Source organism: Euleptes europaea, chromosome 3 (assembly GCF_029931775.1).
Source record: "Euleptes europaea isolate rEulEur1 chromosome 3, rEulEur1.hap1, whole genome shotgun sequence".
NCBI lineage: Eukaryota > Metazoa > Chordata > Lepidosauria > Squamata > Sphaerodactylidae > Euleptes > Euleptes europaea.
Window position 1 is genome coordinate 117,092,257 of NC_079314.1, and position 25,307 is coordinate 117,117,563.

A 25,307-nucleotide genomic window follows, 5' to 3' on the forward strand; every position below is an offset into this window, starting at 1 on the left:
CAAAATAGCAGGGGAAGAATGGGTTAAAGCAACCCCCCACCTGCTTTTATGCTCATCAACAGGGGGTGGAAAAAGATGTGCATACCTGTAAGTTTTCCCTGGTGGGAATAAAAGTGGCTCAGGGCAGAATATCCCCCCCCCCACAGTAACAAACTGGCAGGTGAGGAAAGGGTTAATGTCACAACCTCGATTCCCCCCCACCAAAGCATTCCTACCAGCTAAATTTACAAAAGAGAAAGAACCATTTAAAACAAGCAAGGAAAAACTTGACTAGCAACACTGTGCTGAGAAGGGAGTAAAGAGCCTCTCGTTCACCCGCACGACCCCAATCTAAATTGAGGCAGCGTGGAGCTGCGATTTGCCTTTAAAAGCACAATGTCACCTCTAGCTTGTGGCCAAGTCTGGCCTGAAAGCAGGCACTTGCATGCTGCGAAGAGGCTTGTTTTTCTGCTAGTTCTCCAGCTCTAGAGAGCAGGGAAGTATTTTCAGGAGACCTCAGGGGCTTTGAAAAATTCACCAGGGGGGCAGAATCAAAGAGGCGTTGAATAAAAGAAGCCGGGGCCCAGCCGCTTAGAATGGACTTGAGACGTTTAATTCCGTTCCTAAATATCTGCCATGATGTACTCCAAATTTTACTGAAAAGAGACAGGGGCAGGGAGGTAGGAACTCAGCCAAGCCCATTGAAACTAGCAGCCAAACCCCCGATCTATCCCACACTACACTCGTCAGAATACGTTTGCCCTCAGTTAATCATAGAATAGAATAATAGAATCATAGAGTTGGAAGGGACCACCAGGGTCATCTAGTTCAACCCCTGTACAATGCAGGAAATTCACAACTACCTCCCCCCCCACACACCCTTGGTGACCCCTGCTCCACGCCCAGAAGATTGGGGGGGGGGGGAACCCTCCAGGATCCCTGGCCAATTTAGCCTGCAGGAAAATAATTCAGCAGTGCTCCCGGGCTGCCCGGGCTGCATTTGAATTTACTCTAGCCCACTAGGAACCATCCTCCTGGGTCTCAAGCATGATGAACACACACACACAAAATTAGTGACATTTTCTCTGTTTGCAACAGTCTAGGACAGAGGTGTCAAACATATGGCATGTGGGCTGGATCTGGCCCCTTGAGAGCTCTTATCCGGCCTGCGCACCCCCCCAACCCCCATCTGGGCTGGCAAGGCATGGCCTGGCCAAATGACATTTATATCATATCCGGCCCTCGTAACAAATGAGTTCAACACCCCTGGTCTAGGCCTTCCAGCTTACGTACCTCCCCGGATGGATAGCGATAATAATATTTGTCCTGGTCACGCAAGACAAACTCTTCTGGATACTTCTCCTTGATTTCATCGTAAGTCATCTCTTCGCACACACCCTTCAAGGAGGAAAAAAAAAATAAGCACCCTGCTGCCATTTGTAAACAGGCTTCGGGGGGGGGGAAGATGCTACATGAGCATAACCGGACCCCTCCAACTTCCTGAAATGAGGCCAGAGGGAAGGGATGAAGTAGCCAGGGGCCTCTCCATCGGTTCATGGCCCAGTTGCAACCTCCCAGCAGCTTCTGCGTGCCAGCGACGGGGCCACCACAGGAAAGGCACTGCAGTATAGGAGTTAGAGCTTCAGCGCGTAACAGGGGAGGATCTGGGTTGGGATAACTACTTGGACATGAAGCTAATCTTGGATCCGCCACGGTCTCCCAAGCCTGACCTACCTCACAGGGCTGTTGTGAAAATAAAATGGAGGAGGTAAGAACCATGAATACCCAATCCTGAGCTCCTTGGAGGCAGGGCAGGATAGACAGATGGCTACCTGGCTCCAGCTCAGTTGAGAACCCCCTCTGGAGGAACACTGAGAACTGAACTTCAGTCACCCCGGCTTAAAAAACTTTTTCTAGTAAACTTCTAGTTGACAAGCAGGATAAAAGCATAATTAGTCTTCTCTGCCAGTTAGCTAAACCTCCCTCTGGACAGAAGGATGTCATTTTGGGAGTGGGGGGAGAAAGAGGGAAATGCTTTCCCCCTCAATTAGCAGAAGAGTTGGTTTTTATACTCTGCTTTCCCTCTACCTTTAAGGGGTCTCAAAGCCATCTTACAATCACCTTCCCTTCCTCTCAACAGACACCTTGTGAGGTAGGCGGGGCTGAGAGAGTTTGGAGAGAACTGTGACTAGCCCAAGTTCACCCAGCAGGCTTCATGTGAAGGAGTGGGGAATCGAACCCGCTTCTCCAGATTAGAGTCCACCACTCTTAAACACTACATTACCGATCTACACAAGCTTACCAAGGAGTCCATGGTTGTGTATGTGGGCCTCCCCCTACAAAAACTATCGCCACAACCACCCTGTGAGGTAGACTGGGCTGAAAAAAGAGCAACTGCCCCAAAGTCAGCCACTGAGCTTCCTGACCCAGTGAGGACTCAACCCCAAGCCTCCCAGCTCCTAGTCCGACGCTCTAACAGCTACACCGCACTGCCTTAGCCCTGTGGTCCAAGCAAGAGCCCTTACAGCGTCAATCTCATTCAGGGCCTTCCACTGCTCGTACGGCAGGTCCAGAGCTTCAGCCGTCTGGATCGTCCTCTTCAGCTGGCTGGTCCACACTTTGAGGTCCTTCAGGTTCTGCTCCTGAACGAAACGGTTGAGCGCAATGGAAAACTGAGGAAGAAAAACAAAAGAAGACTGTTATGACCTTCTGCCCCAAGATCCGGAACTTTGTACCGGTCCACGCTCAGAATCCATCACAGCTCGAGTTGCCCCTCAGTTGCCTTGAAGGGAAGCATCTCCCCCAATTTGCCATTGGCAGTTTTGATTACAAACAAAACTCAAAATTTGGGACGAGCTCAAAAACTGAATTCAGAATAAAGCATAAAATTCTGTGTGGCATCAATACAGATTTGAAAAGGAATGTAAACAAGTCTAGGAATAATTTCAGGTGGGTAGCCATGTTGGTCTAAAGCAGACGAGCAAGAATCGAGAACAGTAGCACCTTAGAGACAAGCACGATTTCCAAGGTATGAGCTCTCAAGAGCCAAAGCTTGGTATTTGACAAAGGGAGTTCTAACTCTCAAAAAGTTCATACCCTGAAAATCTTGGTCTCCAAGATGCTCCTGGACTCAAAGCTACTCAAAAGCTTACGCCCTGGAAATCTTCTTGGTCTTTAAGGTGTTGTCAAGTCTAAGAAAACTTTTGTCCCAAAGCAACACCCCCCCCAGAGACAAGCGCCCGTTCACATTGGTTCAAATACCATCCCCAGGCATGTTTACAAGGAATTAAGTCCCACTGCGTTCAAGGAGGCTTACTGCCGAGTTAAGTCCACCCAGATGTCAGCCACAACATCTCAAAAAAGATAGTTTGAGAGGGTAGCCGTGTCAATCTGCAGTTGAACAGTGAGATTTGAGTCCAATAGTATCTTAGAGACCAACAAGATTTTCGGGGTATGAGCTTTCGAGAGACAAAGCTTGGTATTTGACAAAGGGAGTTTGAACTCTTGAAAGTTCATCCCCTGAAAATATTGTTGTCCTCTTAAGATGCTCCTGGACTCAGATCTCCAAAAGGGTTTCTCCCACCTTTACCTTCTTGCCTCTACTGGAGAGGCCCGAATCTCCTCCAATCTTCCCTTTGAGGTTGAATTCGCTCTCCCCGTGTCGGCACAAGTAAATAGTGCGTGGCTGAACGTGGATGTTCATCAGATAGTAGACGATTCGACTCTGGATGTGATCCTGAACCTTGTTCACTAAGTACCGCCGGCCAACGTCGATCACTTTGATCAGGGACAGCTCTCTGGGGGAGAGACGGGAAGCGCCACCCACCATGAAAATCAAGGCTGTCCATCCCAAAGCAACCCAAACCTTTCTTTAAAAAAAAAAAAAAAGAGGGCAGGACGCAAACGTGGAACGAGCCTTGCCCAAACCTGTGATTTCACGGAGTGAGTCAAAGATTCTAGCGCAGAGGCAGTTTGCGGTCTCTAGATATAAATCAATATGGGGGGGGGGATTTGACCAGGTGGTGCAACAGAACTGTCTCATCCAAAAAAGCATTGAGTAAACCCGAACTGGATAGCCAGATCTCAGAAACTAAGCTGGGTGGGCCCTGGTTAGTACTTGTACGGGAGAACACTAAGGAAGTCCAGGGTCGCTACACAGAGGCAGGCAATGGCAAACCACCTCTGTTAGTCTCTTGCCTTGAAACCCCTTTGGAGCTAGGAAGTAATTTTCCTCCGGGCCACATTGGCTAGGGATCCTGGAGGGATTTTCCCTCCCATCTTCTGGGCATGAAGTAGGGGTCACTGGGGATGTGGGGTGGGAGGTAGTAATGAATTCCCTGCATAGTGCAGGGGGTGGGACTAGATGAGCCTGGTGGTGGGCCCATCCAACTCTATGATTCTATGATATAATTTTGTTTGGTTGTAATGGTTTTTAAGACATGCTTTTAACAGAGTATGTTTTTCATCTGTTAGCTGCCTCAGTGGCCCTGAACTGGGCAGGCAGGGTGGCTATAAATCTTGTTAACTAAATAAATAAAAGGCCTCAGAACACAGAGGTTTTGAGTGAACAGTGACTTCTCCCCTATGAATCTGTCTGATCCCCTTTTAAAGCCAGCTAAGCTGATGGCCGTCACCACGCCCTGCGGCAATGAAACAAGTTAGAGCGTGCCGGTTTCAATGGGCTCAGGGCATATGGGACCACCAGGCTGACGGAACAGGAAACAAGATTCCCCTCAGCCCACAAAATCTGAGGCGCCAGCCAGATCTTGTCTCACCAGTGAGTCTGAGTGGAAAACAGGACGTCAGCACTCTTCCCCACACACGGGGCACGAACGCATGCATGCACACACACAGTTTCGCTGCAAACTCAGAGAAGCGTTTCATAACTCTCAGATGCCCCAAAATCCTCTCAAGTTGCCAGCTTCATTATTTTCAGTTTTTGCACAGTCCACTGAAACCCCAGCCGGGAAAGGAACTGGTGGATTTTGATAAAACTTCTATGAAAGTACGCATAAGTGACATAAGTAAGGTCAAGGTCCCCTGTGCGAGCACCGGGTCATTCCTGACCCTTGGGGTGACGTCATATCCCAACGTTTCCTAGGCAGACTTTGTGTATGGGGTGGTTTGCCAGTGCCTTCCCCAGTCATCTTGCCTTTACCCCCAGCAAGCTGAGTACTCTTTTTACCGACATTGGAAGGATGGAAGGCTGAGTTGACCTTGAGCCGGCTACCTGAACCCAACTTCCGTCAGGATCGAACTCAGGTCATGAGCAGAGCTTGGACTGCAGTACTGCAGCTTACCACTCTGCGCCACGGGGCTTATAAGTGACATAATACATGTTTATTGCCATTTTTTAAAAAGGAAATAAACCTTCCTTTCCAGCGGCTTGCGAGCCAGTGTTTCGTGTCTGCTATTTGAGTTTTCTTACCTGTCAGTGTCGTCAGGGTCCAGAGGCTGATAGCTCGACTGGTAACAACTAATTCTCTTCATAAAGTCATCCATTGCATCAGCGGAGTTGCAGTCCCTATAATCCGGGCTGGACAATTTGACTTCCTAAAGCAAATGCAAAGGAAAGCATCGTGAGAGCCGAAGCCCACCAAAGCCAAGACGGTTTTGATCATTTTATTTGTTTTACAAAATGTATACCCTGCCTTTTTGTCCTTGCAAGGGCCACCAAGTAAGCTGTCGACCACGAAAATGAAAGAAAGCATCTGGATTGGCCAAGCTAGCCCATTCTCATCTGATCTTGGAAGCTAACCAGGGTCGGCCCTGGTTAGTACTTGGATGGGAGACCACCAAGGAAACCCAGGGTTGCTATGCAAAGGGAAGGCAATTGCAAGCTGCCTCTGAACGTCTCTTGCCTTATCCTGGATGGCCAAGGAAAGCTTGGTCTCATCAGATCTCAGCAGAGTCGGCCCTGGTTAGTACTTGGATGGGAGACCACCAAGGAAGTCCAGGGTAGCTATGCAGAGACAGGCTTTGAGAGTTTTAAAAAGTTTCAAATGTTTAAATCAATGCTGAAGTTTGTCAATATCTATACTTTTAACCCTAAATATACTGAAAACCGTAACAACAAGATACAAGCCTTTTATTGCCATTTCTACAGAGAGATAAGGACACGCACGGAGGCCAGGGAAGTTTGATACTAACTGCACTGAACCTGTCCAGTCTTATGAAAGCATCTGGAGTGAGCTGCACCAGCCTCCATCTCAATGAGCTCTTCTCAGGGATTCTTTGTGCCAAACAAGACCCTGCCGCAGAAGAAAGGCGGTTGGCATTCTTACCATAATGTTGGTGGCGACGACATTTGGGTCATTGCAGATGGATTCGATGAAGAACACCTGAGGGGAGCAAAACAAATGGATTGTTTATAAAATGGTCATTGGAAACAAAGGGTTCTGTGCCCAGCCAAATGGGACTTGGGTTCCAAAGAAAACAAGAGCGACGAAAAGAGGCAAAAACATGAGGGGAGGGGCTGTGGCTCAGTGGTAGAGCACCTGCTTGGCATGCAGAAGGTCCCAGGTTCAATCCCCGGCATCTCCAGTTAAAAGGACCTGGCCTCTGACTGAGACCCTAGAGCCAGTCAAAGTAGACAATACTGACCTTGATGGACTGATGTGCTGATTGAGTATAAAGCATCTTCATGGGAAGGAGCTGTGGCTCAGTGGTAGAGCACCTGCTTAGCATGCAGAAGGTCCCAGGTTCAATCCTGGCATCTCCAGTTAAAGGAACCAGGCAAGTAGGTGATGTGAAAGAAGGTGATGTGAAAGACCTCAGCCTGAGACCTTGGAGAACAGCTGCTAGTCTGGGTAGACAGTACTGACTTTGATGGACCAAGGGTCTGATTCAGTACAAAGCAGCTATGTATGAGAGCTCCATTCAGGGGAGGGGCCATGGCTCAGTGGCAGAGCATCCTCTTGGCATGCAGCAGGTCCCAGGTTCAATCCCCAACATCGCCAGTTAAAAGGGCCAGACAGTAGGTGACATGAAAGACCTCTGCCTGAGACCCTCAGTCTGAATAGACAATACCGAACGCGATGGACCAAGGGTCTGACTCAGCATAAGGCGGCTTCATGTGTTTAATTAGCAACTCAACAATGATTTCTGGGTTACATCTGCCATAGAAACAGTGCCCTAGGGAAAGGTGGCAGGTACCAGGGGAGGTAGGAACTAGGGTTGCCAACTTTTCTACTGGCCCGTCTAGCTGTCCATTTAATATCAGCTTGATCTGTAAGCAATCACCAAGTTATTTCACTCCCGAGCCATAAAGAGCTTTAACCTGCAATTACTGCATATTAAAACTTTTAAAGGGACAAGACTTTTTTTTCCTATCCAGCTTGCAAACTCAGGAGGAGGTGATACTGAACCGCAGTGTTCGAAAAGTTTTAATTGCCGCGGTTACTCAAATTGGAGGATGGGGGACACACGTCTATCCCCAGGAGCAGAAAATGTCCGCCCACGACTCTGTGGGGATGATTCACTTCATCCCTCTTTGAATCACTGCAACACAAGTCAATTTTTCATTCGGTTTACTCGCCTTGTATCCATTTTCTTTGGCAAAATGTACGATCATCGCTCTTCGGTCTCGCGTCGTGTTGGTAGCATCAAAAACCTTTTTGGGGGGAATAAAAGAAAGAAGGGCTTTAAACAGATTTGCACACCACTTCTTTATTAAGTAGGTAAAGGCAAAGGTAGTCCCCTGTGAAAGCACGGTAATTATTGACCCATGGTGTGACGTCACATCCTGACGTTTTACTAAGCAGACTGTGTTTACAGGGTGGTTTGCGAGTGCCTTCCCCAGCCGTCTACACTTTACCCCCAGCAAGCTGGGCACTCATTTTACCGACCTCAGAAAAATGGAAGGCTGAGTCAACCTAACTAGGAAGCTGCAGCCATGCTGCCAAAACACAGCCTCGTTCCGCCCCTTGGAGCATCCCTATCTTAACATGCCACTCACCGCAATTTGGCCCCCTTCCTCCGATAAGTACAGCTTGACGTCTCTCAAAGCAGATAAGGCACATTGCCTGCCAGAGGAAGAAAAGCAAAGTCCGTGACGTTTTGAATCACAGTTACCAGGTACACGGGGGCATCTCATACTGCCTCCTCCCAAAAAAGAGAAAGATCAGCAAGTTCTGCCACAACCCAGAAATCTGCAAGTTCGCCACCCGTCCAGAGCTTCAGACCAATTTTGTTCTGGATTCTAGATGCAGCGATCCGCAGAATTTTAAAACAAGCTCCGCCCTAACCCCCCGACCAAACCAGCGCTGCGATATTTGGCTGGACGCATCCATGACCCACAGGCCGCCGAGCAAAGATTTTTGCTGCTGGATCTCATTGAGGAAACAGACAATTTGGAGGTTTCTGCCCATCAACAAGGGGATATAGAGGAGGGTGCTGAGTTGTTTTCTGTTGCCCCAGAAGGTCGGACCAGAACCAACGGGTTGAAATTAAATCAAAAGAGTTTCTCTCTAGATATTAGGAAGAATTTTCTGACATAGCGGTTTCTCAGTGGAACAGGCTTCCTTGGGAGGTGGTGAGCTCTCCTTCCCTGGAGGTTTTTAAGCAGAGGCTAGATGGCCATCTGTCAGCAATGCTGATTCTATGACCTTTGGCAGATCATGAGAGGGAGGGCATCTTGACCGTCTTCTGGGAATGGAGTAGGGGTTACTGGGGGTGTGTGGGGAAGGTAGTTATGAATTTCCTGCCTTGTGCAGGGGGTTGGACTGGATGACCCTGGTGGTCCCTCCCAACTCTATGATTCTATAAGTAAAGCGGTATCACTAGAGGTTGCTCAATCAACCAGGTGATTGGACTGTATGGCACAGGACAACGCTCAGTTGCTTGATTTATTTATATTGCACCTTTCCCCGTGGCTCAAGAAGGCTTATAATACATACTTGAGAACATAAAAAAACAACAGAACTCCAATTCCCTCCCCTTACCAGCCTAAATATTTTATTGTAATTATTTCACTTATACCCCACCTCTCTCCCCAATGGGGACCCAACACAGTTTACATCATTCTCCTCTCCCTGCTTTTTACCCTCACAACAACCCTGTGCTGTAGGTTAGGCCAAGAGTCTGTGACTTGCCCTCAGTAACCCAGGGAGCTTCTATGGCACAACAGGGGTTTAAACCAAGACACCCCCCCCCAGATCCTAGCCCAACCACTACTACACACTACACAATGTTCTCATCAACAATATTGAAGGCTAGACCAGATCCTCACGGCTTTTCAGAGCTAACAAGCTTCCGGCGCTATCCCAACCAAAGGCCCTGCGTGATTGCCTACCCCAAAACTGGGATGCTGATTCTTGGCTTCGAGATCAGCAAGGTCAGAGATGGAGGGCCAAACATGGAACATAAGGAAAGCCCTGCTGGATCAGACCAAGGCCCATCAAGTCCAGCAGTCTGTTCCCACAGTGGCCAACCAGGTGCCTCTAGGAAGCCCACAAGCAAGATGACTGCAGCAGCATTGTGCTGCCTGTGCTCCACAGTATCAAATATGATAGGCATGCATCATGATGTATCCATTTTGACTAGTAGCCATGGATAGCCCTCTCCCTCCATGAACATGTCCACTCCCCTCTTAAAGCCTTCCAACTAGGCAGCAATCACCACATCCTGGGGCAGGGAGTTCCACACAGTATCATCTTCAGCTTGGCAAACTTCATTGGCCCCGAGGCAATCAGTTACTCACTTGCGGACTTTCATGGCCTCCTCATTGTCAGGACGGAAGAAGTCATAGGAGCTATAATGTTTCACCGCTTCCCGGCGGTATTCTCCGACATTAAACACTGCAGAAAGGAGGGGAGGAAAAACATAGTCTGTCCCTGCGCCTCACGCACAATTGCCCCGTATAACCCCACAGCCTCTGAAAAGGTGACTCGAATGACCCCTGAACCTCACCTTTCGTAGGGACACCAATCCAGTTGAGGTAGCGGGTCAGCTTCTTGGAGATGTAGGTCTTCCCGCGAGCTGGGAGACCAACCATCACAATCACAGTGGGGGAATTGGTAAGCTGAGGTCCACATGCTGCAGAGGGAAATGAGAGAAGGGCTGTTGAAAAACCTGCACAATCGTTGCCGTGCCAAATAATAAAAAGAGATAGTACAGTGTAGCTGTTAGAGCACTGGACTAGAAGTGGGCAGACTGAGGTTCATAATCTCTTTCAACCATAAAGCATGCCGGGAGACCTGGGGCTGGTCACTCAAGCTCGCCGCCTAGCCTACCTCACAGGGTCGTTATGAGGATATAATGTCAGAGGTTGGACCATGAAAGCCACCCAAGCTCCAAAATGTGAAGTCGCCAAAAGGAACCCAACATAATAGGCATGCTCCTCTGATCATGGAGAGAATAGGTGTGCATCATGACTAGTATTCATTTTGACTAGTAGCCATGGATAGCCCTCTCCTCCATGAACATGTCTCTTAAAGCCTTCCATGTTGGCAGCCATCACCAGCTTGCTGATGATGATCGTTACGCAGGCCTACCTCGCAGGACTGCTGCACCAAGATAACACGCGTGAAGTGCTTTGAGCGCTCAAAAGCATTACTTAAACGTCCAGAATTATTATAGGTGCTTTTTAATAAAGGGGGAGGGAAAGATTCAGCCCTCTGCAGATGCCTCAACAGTTCCGTCCAAGCCTTGAGACCAAAGCCATCCCGCTAGACATTTAAAGCTCGACATCAGCAGAAACTTGCTGACTTACGTGGGCTACGGGAACATCCACACACAACACATGCCCAGCAGAGGCAACAGCTACAGAGCCCCTGGGTGACAAAGTGCGACACAGTGGCCTGAAGTAACCCCACATTCACTATTGCAAACCCCCCCCAAAAAAGCACCCCCCTACAGTTTACAGAGCCCTCTTTGCATGTGGTGAGACTGCTATACAAACATGGATCTTGGGACCTAATTCAGCATCCTAACCATCTCAGCTCTAAACACATGAAGCTGCCTTACACCGAATCAGACCCTGGGCCCATCAAAGTCAGTATTGTCTACTCAGACCGGCAGCGGCTCTCCAGGGTCTCAGGCAGAGGTCTTTCACATCACCTACTTGCCTAGACCCTTTAACTGGAGGTGCCGGGAATTGAATCTGGGACCTTCTGCGTGCCAAGCAGATGCTCTATCACTAAGCTATGGCCCTTCCCCGTAACTATATTATTCAGTCTCATGTGTAGTCCAGAATTGCACTACACTGTATGGTGCTACTTTTTTAAACCCCCTGAACACATGAAGCTGCCTTCTACTGAATCAGACCCTTGGTCCACCAAAGTCAGTATTGTCTACTCGGACCGGCAGCGGCTCTCCAGGGTCTCAGGCAGGGGTCTTTCACATCACCTACTTGCCTAGTCCCTTTAACTGGAGGTGCCAGGGATCGAACCTGGGACCTTCTGCATGCCAAGCAGATGCTCTACAAACTGAGCCACAGCCAGCGTAGTATAGTGGTTAAGAGCAGTGGTTTGAAGTGGTGGACTCTAATCTGGAGAACCAGCTTTGATTCCCTGCTCCTCCATGTGAACGGCAGACACTGATCTGGTGAACTGGATTTGTTTCCCCCCTCCCACACATGAAGCCAGTTGGGTGAGCTTGGGCTAGTCACAGCTCTCTTAGAGCTCTCTCAGCCCCACCTACCTCACAGGGTGTCTGTTGTGGGGAGGGGAAGGGAAGGTGATTGTAAGCCGGTTTGAGACACCCTTAAGTGGTAGAGAAAAGAAAGTCAGCATATTTTTAAGAAACAACACCAAATGGGCAGCTGAAATTTCTTCGCCCGGCACCAAGGCAAACCATGTCCCATTTAGCTTCCATTAACCAACATGCATTCTTCAAGCCTTCTCCTTGCATGGCATCATTCCCGTGCGGCGCACGTGAGCTCCTCCTGATTCTCCAAACCGGGCCCTACCCATTTCTCCAAAGCAACAACAAACAGCTCGTGACAGAAGAGGAAAGCGGGAGAGGTTTGGCCAAGCCCACCTTTGCTCCGCCAGGTAGGGAACAAAACAAACAACATTCAGGAGGGATGAGGAAGAGTCGGCATTCGGCACGCCGCGACGGGTGCACAGAACGCCCGGGGGTGTGCCAGAATGGAGCCCGAAGTGAATTCCTCAAGGCTCCCCCCGCCTTTCCTGGCACCCTTCTCGCCACCCCAAACACCTTTTGCAACAGGGCTCGCTCAGGAACAAGGTGTGCTGCATACCTCCAAAGGGGAAAACAACTTCCCTAAGAGGCAAGGCCCTGTCCGTCTGCGAGCGGCTGTGGGGTGCTGAAGAAGAAGAGTTCGTTTTTACATGCCGACTTTCTCTCCCACTTAAGGGAGACTCAAACCGGCTTGCAATCACCTTCCCTTCCCCACAACCGACACCCTGTGAGGTAGGTGGGGCTGAGAGAGCTGTGACTAGCCCAAGGTCACCCAGCTGGCTTCGTGTGCAGGAGTAGGGAAACAAATCCAGTTCACCAGATTAGCCTCCGCATCTCATGTGGAGGAGTGGGGAATCAAACCCGGTTCTCCAGATCAGAGTCCTCCGCTCCACAAAGATTGAACAACCAACTGCAAACACCTACAAGGTTACATAGCAGATCGGAAATTGAACACGGCAGCTCTGCGACGTCAGGCCCAGTGCATTAAGAACTCATGGCGTTAAGAACTCATGTGTGTGTGAAGTGCCGTCAAGTCGCTTCCGACTCATGGCGACCCTATGAATGAAAGTCCTCCAAAATGTCCTATCTTTGACAGCCTTGCTCAGATCTTGCAAATTGAAGGCTGTGGCTTCCTTTATTGAGTCAATCCATCTCTTGTTGGGTCTTCCTCTTTTCCTGCTGCCCTCAACTTTTCCTAGCATGACTGTCTTTTCCAGTGACTCTTGTCATCTCATGATGTGACCAAAATACAATAGCCTCAGTTTAGTCATTTTAGCTTCTAGGGTTGGCCATCTAGCCTCTGCTTAAAAACTTCCAGGGAAGGAGAGCTCACCACCTCCCGAGGAAGCCTGTTCCACTGAGGAACAGCTCTAACTGTCAGAAAGTTCGTCCTAATGTTTAGCCGGATACTCTTCATTTAATTTCAACCCGTTGGTTCCTGTCCAACCTTCTGGGGCAATTTCAGTGGCTCTTTTTGTACTTAAGTCATAAGACTTAAATGTTTAAATGTCCGTATGTTTTTGTCTGTTTGATGTTTAAAAAAGCTTGCCGTGGTGGGGGAGCTTGAAGCAGGATGGCTGATCACAGGTTCTCTTCTCTCCTTCCCGTCCCGCAAAGAGCAATGTACAAACTAAAGGGCAGGTATGCGAAGTTTCTCTGAAGCCAGGGACACACCTGCCTAATAAAACCTGACCTCCTGGGTCAGATTTTATTAGCTACACCATGTAGCCGATCTGGTTCTACTCTGTCCACCCTTTTTTATATATATATAATAAAATTTTATTTTTAAACATCAAACAGACAAAAACATACGGACATTTAAACATTTAAGTCTTATGACTTAAGTACAAAAAGAGCCACTGAAATTGCCCCAGAAGGCCGGACCAGAACCAAAGGGGTTGAAATTAAATCAAAAGAGTGTCTGCCTAGACACTAGGAAGAATTTTCTCACAGCTGGAGCAGTTCCTCAGTGGAACAGGCTTCCTCGGGAGGTGGTGAGCTCTCCTTCTCTGGAGGTTTTCAAGCAGAGGCTAGATGGCCATCTGTCAGCAATGCGGATTCTGTGACCTTAGGCAGTTCATGAGAGGGAGGGCATCTTGGCCATCTTCTGGTCACTGGTGGTGTGTGGGGAGGAGTTAGTTGTAAATTTCCTGCATTGTGCAGGGGGTTGGACTAGATGACCCTGGTGGTCCCTTCCAACTCTATGAGTCTATCATTCTATAAAGATCAGAGGAAACCTCTGAGCATGGCCAGGGAGCAATCGTGTGATATCCACCAGCCGCCCGAGATCAGGGAGAAGAGATGAGAAGACAGAAGGCACAACTTCCAGCGGGGTTTGGCGATTCAGCCTTCCTCAAAGATCCTTTGTACGCACAGCCCATTGCCGGCCCATGGCGGCTGCGATTGATTTCCGCATGAGACCATGCAAAGTGCCGGATGGAGCGCAAGCTCATCCTCCTCAGCTTATTTCCCAAGCGGCCCAAAGGCTGACTTGCCTTTATTTGAGCAATCCTCTAGAAAATCAAATGACAGTAGATGCTGACAGGCATTAATAGGAAGACCTAAAAACTCCTCCTCCCCCGAAAATCTTGTCTCTCTGTTCAGGAGCAGACCAGTCCGCAGGTGCTCCCAACTGATGGCCGGACCCCAGCATCGTCTGAAATACCTACAGTGCCAAAGTAAGACGGGGGGGGGGGGCACCAACAGAGAGATTCCTAGGCATTTGTCACTATAACCATGAATGTATGGTAGGGTATGAGCTTTCATGAGTCACAGCTCACTTCTTCAGCTGTGACTCACGACAGCTCATACCCTGCGAGAAATTTTTGTTAGTCTTTAAATTGCTACTGGACTCTTGCTCTTTTTTACTGCTACGGGCAGACTAACATGGCTACCCATCGCGATCTATCCCCATGAATGTATGGGAGGGGGGGTGGCTCAGTGGTAGAGCATCTGCTTGGCATGCACAAGGTCCCAGGTTCAATCCCCGGCATCTGCAGTTAAAAAGGACCAGGCAGTAGGTGACGTGAGAGACCTCCGCCTGAGACCCCAGAGAGCAGCTGCCGGTCTGAGCAGACGATACTGATCTTGATGGACCAAGGCTCTGATTCATAGGAAGGCAGCTTCATGTGTATAGCAAGACACAGATGGGGGAGGTGCCCTCTACCTATTTACTCAGGAGCAAGCCCTTTTAAAACCAATGGGTAAGGGAGTAAGATGAGCTGAAGCTCAACTTTTACTGAACAGTATTACGCAAACAAAGAGGTATATTACTTAATGCACTTTTCTGCATTATTGTAAATTGAATAATGGAATCAGGGACCCTCTGAGAAACCAGAAGGCTTCCGACAACGTAAAAACTAACAGATTCCCCCTCCCCACACACACACACACACACACACACACACAGCATCCACAGATTACAAATTGCTCCTTCACGCAGCAGGGTCTGCGTGCATCTGAGAAATTGGGACGCCAGCCCACGGATGCTTCCGAAGGAATAAGATATTTATTCGTCTTTTAAGGTGCTGCAAGATCCCCCTTTTATCTTCTGCCGCAGCAGACTTAAAACTGTGCCAACCCTCTGGAATTCTCTAATTAAACAAGACCAGCCACTAGACACTTCCTGGTTGCAGTGATGATTTTTGGAGCGTCGGGTCTAGTCATACCCTTTGAAAAAACGAGACCCGGCTTTCAGGCTGGGGCTGCGTTTAGAAAAAACGCACAAAGCTCTGCACAATTCATCCATCCTTTTAACATACGCAGGGACTCATTCCTCCTAGGGGAATACCTCGACAGAAATCCCTCCCCCTTTCCCCCTCCCCTCCTTTCCCCCCATTAAGCCGGCATTAGTGGCTTTGGAAGTACGTGGGAGACGTGCCATTTCGCAGAAAATGAATGGGTCACGGCTAGGAATACCCTGACGGAGGCATCGCAACCCAAGCCAGGGGGAGGAGCCCAGGACGATTCTGTGTGCCACGCACACGCAGACCGAAAAGGCATCCCAGGTCACTAATCTGGGTGATGGCTTTTTAAGGATAACTAATTCCCTCCTCCCCTGGCCGATTTCATTCTCCTTGCATCAGATAAGAACTCAACCCCCCCAATCCCAGCATGTGTCCGAACACACCTTCCCTTCACCATTCCTTATTTGGATGCTCCCCTTCTTTGCAAAGAGATACCAGGGGGAATAAAATTAACCCTGCCCTGGCCAGCAGGTCTGATGAAACAGAAGATGCACGGCGCCCAAAGAAAGGGGGAAGGAAATTATCGAGCTGATCCAGATACAAAGGTGACGATTTAAAGGGGAGGGGGTTCTTATAACTGAACAAAGCAGGAACTGACTATTTAGATATCACAGGCAAAATCAGCCTCAAGGGCTGAGAACAGAGACCGGTGGAAATCTCACCAGAAAAAAATGTAGCCTTAAGCAATGGATATAATTGCTCCTCAAAGCAGATGATAAGCTAGAATCACAGAATTATAGAGTTAGGGGGGGACCACCAGGGTCATCTAGTCCAACCCCCTGCACGATGCAGGAAATTCACAACTACCTCTCCCCCACACACACAGTGACCCCCTACTCCATGCCCAGAAGATGGCAAAAAAAAAAAAAACCCTCCAAGATCCCTGACTAATCTGGCCTGGGGGGGAATTGTTAAGATTGCTAAGATTTATATATATCTTTGTTCTGAACACTGTCTGACGGGAGATGGGCTTCAACTGGAAAGCTTCCCCAAGTTTTAAAATATAAAACCCAGCAAACAATCTTCGACATCAGCTTAAAGCCCTTGCCTCCCATCTTTGCAATTCTACCTCTTATGCAAACACCCTCCAGCCCCAAAAGCACAGACCCCTCTCCCCATCTCTGAAACGGGTCAAAAAGCCCCAACGGAAAACGCCCAGTTCAGAAAGCAAGCCTCAGCACCCAGGGCAGGTGGCAGACCTCGCTGAACTCAGTGGAACTTGGGAGAAAGTCCCACCAAAGCCCACGAGAGCTACTTTGGCGTAAACATGATTAGGCCAGAGGTGTAAGAGCTACATGTGAACAGTTAAAACTCCAAGAGATTTTCCCAGGACAGAACTGATATCCTGGAGAAAAAGGGATTGAGCCACTTATTTAAAGCAATGCCTTTCTAAACCACTTTATTCTCTTCCAGCCTCCCCCAAATCAGATTAAAGAAGGAAAGCAGGCTTAAAAGATAGTGGGTGCAAGCATGGCAGAAGTTCCATTGGTTTCCATGGGAAAGCACGTGTTTCTCAGCACCTCCACTGGGTACCTGAACAGGATTGTATTCTTTCATAAGCACACAGAATCGCAGAGTTGCAAGGGTCCGCCAGGGTCATCTGGTCCATTAAATGAGATATTTGGCTAACGTACTCCTGCTGTCAATTCTGCACTGGTTACTTCTGATATAAGAGGTGCCCCCCCCCCCCGTTAAGAGCATCATTCCCGGGCCCGACCAAGGGGTGTGTAGGGAGCGGTAACCCTGTCTCCCACCCCATTTCCCCAGTTTGAAATAGGCCCCATGGAGGTGGCATTTGTCCTAGTTGGGGGGGAGGGGGGCAAATTCTGTCATCTGTTTGTATGTTTAACCCCATAAAGGAAAGGGCACTCAGCATTGGACAGTTTCAGGTTGGGAGAACTGTGCGGGGTGGGGTAGGATTGCCTGCCCCTCTCCCCCAGTTATCGCATACCAATGCCTAAGAAAGCAAGAGAGAATCTGAACCAGTTTCTCATACAATGTATGAACAAAAAAAGGCCACGCTGGATCAGACCCAGGTCCATCAAGTCCAGCAGTCTGTTCACACAACGGCCAACCAGGTGCCTCAAGGAAGCCCACAAGCAAGACGACTGCAGCAGCATTGTCCTGCCTGTGTTCCACAGCACCTAACAGAACAGGCATGCTCCTCTGAGATTGGAGAGAATAGGTATGCATCATGACTAGTATCCATTTTGACCAGTAGCCATGGATAGCCCTCTCCTCCACAAACATGTCCACTCCCCACTTAAAGTCTTCCAAGTTGGCAGCCATCACCACATCCTGGGGCAGGGAGTTCCACAATTGAACTATGAGTTGTGTGAAGAAAGTGCACTCTCAGCCTAACCCACCTCACAGGGTTGTTGTGAGGATAAAAAGGGGCGGTGAGGAGACAGACGTCAGCTGCTTTGGGTCCCCACTGAGGAAGAAAGGTGGGATATACAGGAAGTACATACATAAGGTGGCAACTCTAGAAGGCATGCAGCCAAAACCAAAGCAAGCACTAAGCAATGGGACTTAGGAGCTCTGCCTTTCATCAGTTCAGACCATAGGGGGAGGGGCCGTGGCTCAGTGGTAGAGCTTGGCATGCAGAAGGCCCCAGGTTCAATCCCCGGCATCTCTAGTTAAAGGGACCAGGCAAGGAGGTGATGGGAAAGACCTCTACCTGAGAGCCGCTGCCGGTCTGAGTAGACAATACTGACTTTGATGAACCGAGGGTCTGACTCAGTATAAGGTGGCTTCATGTGTTCATGGTCCCTGTAGCTGAGTATTGCCTACTCTGATTGGCAGCAGCTATCAAAGAATTCAGGTATCTCCCATCATCTGAGACCTTTCAACTGGAGGAGCTAGAATGGAACCTGGTATTTTCTGCATTAAATATGTGCGATTCAGCCCCAGATATAGAGTCAGACTTTCTAGTTGCAAACATCTGAATCTGCCTGATATCTTCCCAGGCTGTAGGTCCATCTAACCCAGTAGGGTCTACTCCGACTCCACCGAAAGAAACGCCTCTCCCAGCAACCCCCTCCCAGTTCTTCTTTTGTTACAGATGCCGGGGAAACGAACCAGGGACCTTCTATGTGCAAAGCAGGCACGTTGCCACCGACCTCTTCGGCATTTGAAGAGGGCGGGATGCCTTCCTTTAAGGCCAACACACCCGGTTACGCGTGTCAGCTCAGGAGAAAGCCAATGGACTTCACATGGCTAATCTTTCCTACAAAAATCCTATCTGAAGGAGAAAGGAATAGAGGAGTAAAGAGCTTACGCCTTATTTATCCTTCCTCTTTAATCCAATATGCGTTTATTTAAAAATATCAGCCACGTTTTCAAAGGCCCCAAGGAAAAGGGAACCACCCGTTAAGTCTTCTTTCTGCGGGACTATTCTGCACCCCCCCACACACACACGGTTTAGCCACAGCTAAGCATTTCTATCAATGGAGCTAATGCTGAAAAGTTGGTTGCAGGTGAACAGGGGTGGGAAAGGAAGGAATAAATGAATCCTGCAGGGATTGCTCCCACACACACAGCCCTCCATGAAGTTTAAAATATTTCCCCCCCCCCCCCCACCTGCCAGGATTGCAACATCTAGGGATGTTCACGCTCCCTTGGTCGCTTTTAATATATATTATTTATTTCCTTTTATTTGTCGCCTGCCCATCTCAGTGAGTCTCAAGGCACGACCGCACAGCTCCAAACAACGCAATCAAATCGCACGAGACATCGCGCAACAGAATGAGGATTACAAAGTTCAGCCGCTGCCACCGCATCAAAATTGCCACGGGAAAACCCCTCAAGGCTTACTGGATGGAAGCAGGAAGGTTCTGAAATATTAACTGGGGCATCTCCAGGTAACACGAGAGATATCATGACAGAGGATACACAGTAGATCGGGTTGAGGAAGGGATTGTTATGGAGGAGAGAGCTATCCATGGATACTAGTCAAAATGGATACTAGTCATGGTGCACACCTAGTCTCTCCAGTCTCAGAGGAGCATGCCTATTATCTTTGGTGCTGTGGAACACAGGCAGGAAGGACAATGCTGCTGCAGTCGTCTTGTTTGTGGGCTTCCTAGAGGCACCTGGTTGGCCGCTGTGTGAACTGACTGCTGGACTTGATGGGCCTTGGTCTGTTCCAGCAGGGCCTTTCTTATGTTCTTATGTCAAAGGGAGTACAGCTGGCGGCCGGGGGGGGGGGGGGCTGCCTTCTCATGCAGCTGGGCTCGCTTGTTTGAGGCACCTGGTGCTTTCTGTGTTGTACCCACTTTCTGCTGGTGGCACACGATGGCCGGAATTAGAGCTGGGTCAGTGGAAGGTGGGTGAGTCCATGGGCAAGAGGTTGTACTTATGTGAAAGGGTCAGACTAGATGATCTCTTGAGTTCTCAAACACTGAAGATAAGAATAAGGTGATCATCAGTAAAGGAAAAAAATCCACATTAACCATTCCCCTTGTTTAAAAAATTGAAAAAAATACTATAGAAGAAGAGTTGGGTTTTATACCCTGATTTTCTCTTACTTTAGTGAGTCTCAAACCCGCTTGCAATCACCTTCCCTTCCTCTCCCCCCAACAGACACCTTGTGAAGTAGGTGGGGCTGAGAGTTCGGAGAGAACTGAGACCAGCCCAAGGTCACCCAGCAGGCTTCATGCGGAGGAGTGGGGAATCAAACCTGGTTCTCCAGTTTACAGTCCACTGCTCTTAACCACTACACCGTGCAGGCTCTCATATAGAGGGCGAGCATTCTCATTTATCCTCACAACAACTTTGCGAGGCAGGCAAGCAGGCAGTTTCTAAAACCAGAGATCACCAAGGCTCCCCTGAGGTCCTTTAACCCAGTACACGTTCCCATCGCACCCAGCTGTGCGGGGATGAATATTCTGCACATGCTCAGAAACATTTTTTATTCTTACACAATATGCTTTCAGAAAGCACCCGGCATTGAAAGCGAAATTCTGAGCATGAATCCGGCAGTAAGCAATAGCAACGTCAAGGCACCCACGTTCGCCCCAGGGCTGATTTATTTGGATCGTGGCTAAGCCAGGCGAGAACGCCCTCTTTTCAACCCATGGTTAGTTTTTAATTTAGTCTGGCTTTTAAATGCTCCAGGCTGAGAGAGATCTACATGCATTCAGAGATGGGGTACCACATGGGAAGGGGCCATGGCTCAGTGGTAGAGCATCTGCTTGGCGTGCAGAAGGTCCCAGGTTCAATCCCTGGCATCTCCAGTTAAAGGGACTAGGCGAGTAGGTGATGTGAAAGATCCCTCCCTGAGACCCTGGAGAGCCGCTGCTGGTCTGAGCAGACAATACTGACTTTGATGGACCAAGGGTCTGATTCGGTAGAAGGCAGCTTCATTTGTTCACATGTTTTATACCGGGCTGTTTCGAACCCCAAGAATCCACCCTGAGCCACTGAAAAGCCAAACCTAAATCAAAGGCAACCGGCCCTGGATGCAGATGGGTCCCCATGCACCAGATGCGCATACAGGAATCTCCACCACGCCTCCCCTGGAATTTCACCCTCCTTTCTCAGAGCCCCGCCTTCTGTGCCTTTAACAAAGCAATTAAGGCGAAATCACTGGGGGGGGAGGGAGATTTCACCTGCTCAGTTCTTTGGGTGCTGCTAAAGGCATGGAGCAAGCCGCCTCCACCTTATCTGAAATTGCCTTATATGGAGGCGGCCCTCATCCATCCATCTCCTCCGGGAAGGTCTACTCTGACTGGCAGCTGCTTTCCACCAAAGCTCTGCTGTTAAGGCTCCCACTGGGTGGGGGGGGGGGAAGTGCTCAGCTGTGGCACGACTCGGGGAGGGCATCCTGGAGGTGCAATGCGACAAGCCCCCTCCTTTCCCCTGCCCACCTCGATTCCCTCCAGCCTGGGCCCTGACTCATCCCCACGCCCTTTGCAAAAAGCAAGCGGAAGCAGGCGTCCGGAGAAGACCCCAGCGAGGACGCAGTCTAAACGGGTGGGGCGTCTCTGCATGGGAGGTTTGGCCTGGGATCTGCCGCTCTCCCGATGCGCATTTTCCCCATCCGAATCCTCAAAGCTCTTCATGGCCAGTGGCGGACTGGCCAGGGTGTCAGCACGCCCAATGGCAAGTGGGCCCTGAGGGCCCCCCCAGAAAAACATTAGACAATATGTTTAAAATGCTAATGATCTTTTAGCAGCTTGAAAATAGAAGATTTATTTAAAATGATTTATTTGAAATTTAAAAAATTAATTTAAAAATTCAATTTACATTTAGCGTCTACTGTATTTACGTTTTGCACCTACTGTATACTGCCAGCAATATGTACTATACATACACTGAAATTACCAAAAAATAGTTATTTCGCAAAAAAAATTAATTGCGCTGTTGCGGTAAACGGGGGTTGGGGGGGGGGAGAGACCCAAGACCATTGTTTCAAGAAACAGTTATTTATTTGAAGCAGCTGCGACCCAGAGGCCCTAATGGGCAGAAATCTCTGAGTCCCGATCATACTGAGGAAGGGATATTCATCCAAATTCAAGATATGACAGCCATCAACATTCAGGGCACATCTGATTTGTAATACAGACAGAGAGGCGGCAGTATAGTAACAGTTTCCCCCAGTTCTTGTGATGGTTCACTGTAACCCTCCGTGACTCTTGCCCCAATTACTAGCACACAGACCCACAGAGATATCCTGCCCAGCAACAAGCTATTCCCTTGCTGTCCTAATACATTTCAATACCTTTACAGAAAGGAAAAGAAAAGAGCAAGAGTCCAGGAGCACCTTAAAGACTCACAAAAATATTTTCCGGCAGGGTATGAGCTTTCGTGAGCCACAGCTCACTTCTTCAGAAAGCTCACACCCTACCGGAAAATATTTTTGTTACGTCTTTAAGGTGCTACTGGACTCTTGCTCTTTTCTACTACCGCAGACAGACTAACACGGCTCCCCACTGAATTATCAGAAAGGAAAAGAGATGACTACAAATTGCTAAATCAGTGGATTTTCCATAGTCAGGGGGAGTCTACCTTGCTGCCTCAACACCTTCCCCCCCCCCATTGATGTATTTTTTGAAATTTTTATTTTTTCATTATAAAAATTAAATGATCGCCTTATAGGGGTGGGGGGGGGCACCCTTTTTGTCTCCTGGCCAGCAGCGTTTTTAGACCCAGTCCGCCACTGCGCATCGGGTGGGGGGGGAGGCTGGTGGTTGAGTCTGGAGAATCCGGATGGATGGGGGAAACGCGCACCGAGAGCGCGGCGAACGGGAGGCAAGACTTCCCGTGCGCGCATGCATGCATGCATGCATGCATGCATGGCCGCCGGAGGTGGGAGGAGGAGGGCGGTGCGATGGATCCCGGCCCTCTCGGCGGAGGAACGCTTGCATTTATGCATGCATGCATGCATGCATGCATAAATGCAAGCGTTCCTCCGCCGAGAGGGCCGGGATCCATCGCGCCGCCCTCCTCCTCCCACCTCCGGCGGCCATGCGGAGCGTGCCTCGCATCCCAGCCGCGGCTCCGGCGAGCCGGGCGGGGGGAAGGAGGCGTGGCGCGGCGCGGCGAGAGAGCATCTCAGGTCAGCCACATGGCCCGGCCGGGCTTCCCTGCCGCGGGGCCGGGAAGGAGCGGGCGGCCCCCGGGAGGAAGGGGGCGAGCCTGCCCGGGGTCTCCCTCCCACCCCCGGACCTCACAGCCTGCCCGCGCGCAACAGGCAAGGCGGCGCTCGGCACCGGGGTGAAGGGGGGGGCACCCCTTTGCGCGCACCCTCCCGGCCGGCCGCTCCCCCCCTTTCCATCCCCCCGGAACCCGAGAAGCCCGGGCCGGTCCAAGCTGCCCCCCCCGGGGATCTCCGCCCCCCCTATCCCGCACGCAGACCCCCAACCGCCGGGCGCGCTTCCAACCTCTCCAAAGCCCCGCGCTCCCACCCAGAGCTCCATCCATCCTTCGCCTGCACGCTGCCCCGCCCGGCCCGGTGTGGGTCGGTCCCCCCCCCCAAAAAAATGCACACTCCCCCCCCCCAAAAAAAATGCACACTCCCCCAAGTCCCCTCTACTCACATCTGCGGGGCAGCGCCGGGTGGTTGTCGGGCGGCAGCCAAATCTTCTGGATCCGGCTTTGCGTCAGCTCCATGGGCATGTTGAGCGCAAAGGACGGGGCGCGCTCCGGATCCACCTTGGGTCGCTGGAGGGGGAGGCGGCGGCGAGGCGGGAAGACCCCAAAAGACACGACACGAAAAGGGGGCCTTTCCTTTCCCCCCCCCCCCTGCCTTCGTTTCGTGCAAGAACGGGCGCGCCTCCCGAGGCTTCTCTGATCGGATGTTATTTTCTGCGCGCGGACGCGAAGCAGGAAAGCGCCCGGGGAAGGGGGTTCCCTTGGGCGGGGGGGGGAGAGAAAAAGGAGAATCCGGTTTAAATCCGAAAGGGATGGGGGGGGGAATCCCCTGGCCGTGGGGTGGGCTTGGCTGGCCGGTCCCTTATTGCTTGCAAGCGCCTCTCCGCTGGCTGGCTGAGAGCGAGTCTCCCTGCTCGCATCCCGGACGCGGCTCTTTCTATAGCCGGAGACCGGCCGGCGAGCCTTGCGTCACCGCCCGCCTCCTCCTCCTCCTCCTCCTCCTCCTCCTCCTCCCCCTGGCAGCCGCCATGGGGGCGTGGGGAATGCTTTGGCACCGGCTCACGTCCTCGAGGAGGGAGGGGGTCGCCCCACTGCTGCCCCCGTCTGTCAGCAAGCGGAACTGGGGCCGGATCAATGAGGTTCTTTCTTCCCACCCACCCCTCCGCCGCCGCCCTTTAGACAAAGGAGCATCGGAAAGCCCTGCTGGATCAGACCCAGGCCCATCAAGTCTGTTCGCACGGGGCCAACATGGTGCCTCTGGGAATCCCACAAGCATGCCCTACTACATGTCCAGAAGATGGCCAAGGTGCCTTCCCTCTCACGTTTCTAAAATCCTTCAATGCCAGAATAAATATGTTAATCTTTAAAAGGCAGCAGCGTTGGCCTGCCCGTGTTCCGCAGCACCTCTTATAATAGGCATGCTCCTCTGATCCTGCAGAGATTAGGTGTGCATCGTGGCCGGTCGCCATTTTTACTAGTAGCCCGCTCCTCCGTGCGCATGCCCACTCCCCTCTTCAAGCCTTCCAAGTTGGCAGCCATCACCACCTCCTGGGGCAGGGAGTTCCCCAATTTGACTATGAGCCGTGTGAAGAAATACTCCCTTTTATCAGTAGTAGAAAAGGGCAAGAGTCCAGTAGCACCCTGTGGCTCACGAAAGCTCATACCCTACCAGAAAATATCTTTGTTAGTCTTTAAGGTGCTACTGGACTCTTGCCCTTTTCTACTACTGCAGACAGACTAACACGGCTACCCACTGTGAATTCCCTTTTATCAGGAAATACTCTCAAAGTGTGTGTTCGGGGTGGGGGGAGAAAGTGGGGGGATACTTTTCTGGAATAAATAAGATTTTGATCATACTAAGCACATCGGAAGAGCCCGGCTGGATAAGACCTAGGGTTGCCAACTTCCAGGTGGTGGTTGGAGATTTCCTGTTATCACAACTGTTCTCCAAGCAACAGTTCCCCCTGGAGAAAACGGCTGCTTTGGAAGGGGGAATCTATGGCATCGGACCCTGCTGAGGTGTCTCTGCTCCCCAGGCCCCACCCGCAAAAATCTCCAGGTATTTTCCAACCCAGAGTTGGCAACCCTAGACCAGTGGCCCATCTAATCCAGCATCCTAAGCACATCAGAAGAGCCCTGCTGGATCAGACCAGTAGTCCATCTAGTCCAGCATCCTGAGAACAGGAGAAAAGACCTGCTGAATCAGACCAGTGGTCCATCAAAGTGTATGTGGGGGAGGGGGACGAAAGTGGGGCAATACTTTTCTGGAATAAATATATTGATCATCCTAAGAACATCAGAAGAGCCCAGCTGGATAAGACATTTTCAACAACAAAAAACAGT

At 50.3% G+C, this 25,307-nt stretch overlaps 1 protein-coding gene across 3 annotated transcripts in view; it reads right to left on the minus strand.

Annotated features, from left to right (window-relative positions):
* The window catches only part of PFKFB3 (6-phosphofructo-2-kinase/fructose-2,6-biphosphatase 3), a 34,770-nt gene extending 11,235 nt beyond the window's left edge, over positions 1 to 23,535 (minus strand). For 2 of the 3 annotated variants that reach the window (XM_056845834.1, XM_056845833.1), the window contains exons 1-5: positions 6,264 to 6,343; positions 5,408 to 5,532; positions 3,569 to 3,776; positions 2,505 to 2,651; positions 1,273 to 1,377 (exon numbers count right to left, since the gene is read on the minus strand). In XM_056845834.1, coding sequence (XP_056701812.1) covers positions 1,273 to 1,377; positions 2,505 to 2,651; positions 3,569 to 3,776; positions 5,408 to 5,532; positions 6,264 to 6,266 — 588 coding nt within the window. In that variant the 5' untranslated portion in view covers positions 6,267 to 6,343. Of the gene's footprint in view, positions 1 to 1,272; positions 1,378 to 2,504; positions 2,652 to 3,568; positions 3,777 to 5,407; positions 5,533 to 6,263; positions 6,344 to 7,516; positions 7,592 to 7,936; positions 8,004 to 9,679; positions 9,777 to 9,888; positions 10,015 to 23,410 lie in introns of those variants that run through there. The other variant, XM_056845835.1, reaches the window with a different exon arrangement.
* Positions 23,536 to 25,307: the final 1,772 nt, after the last annotated feature.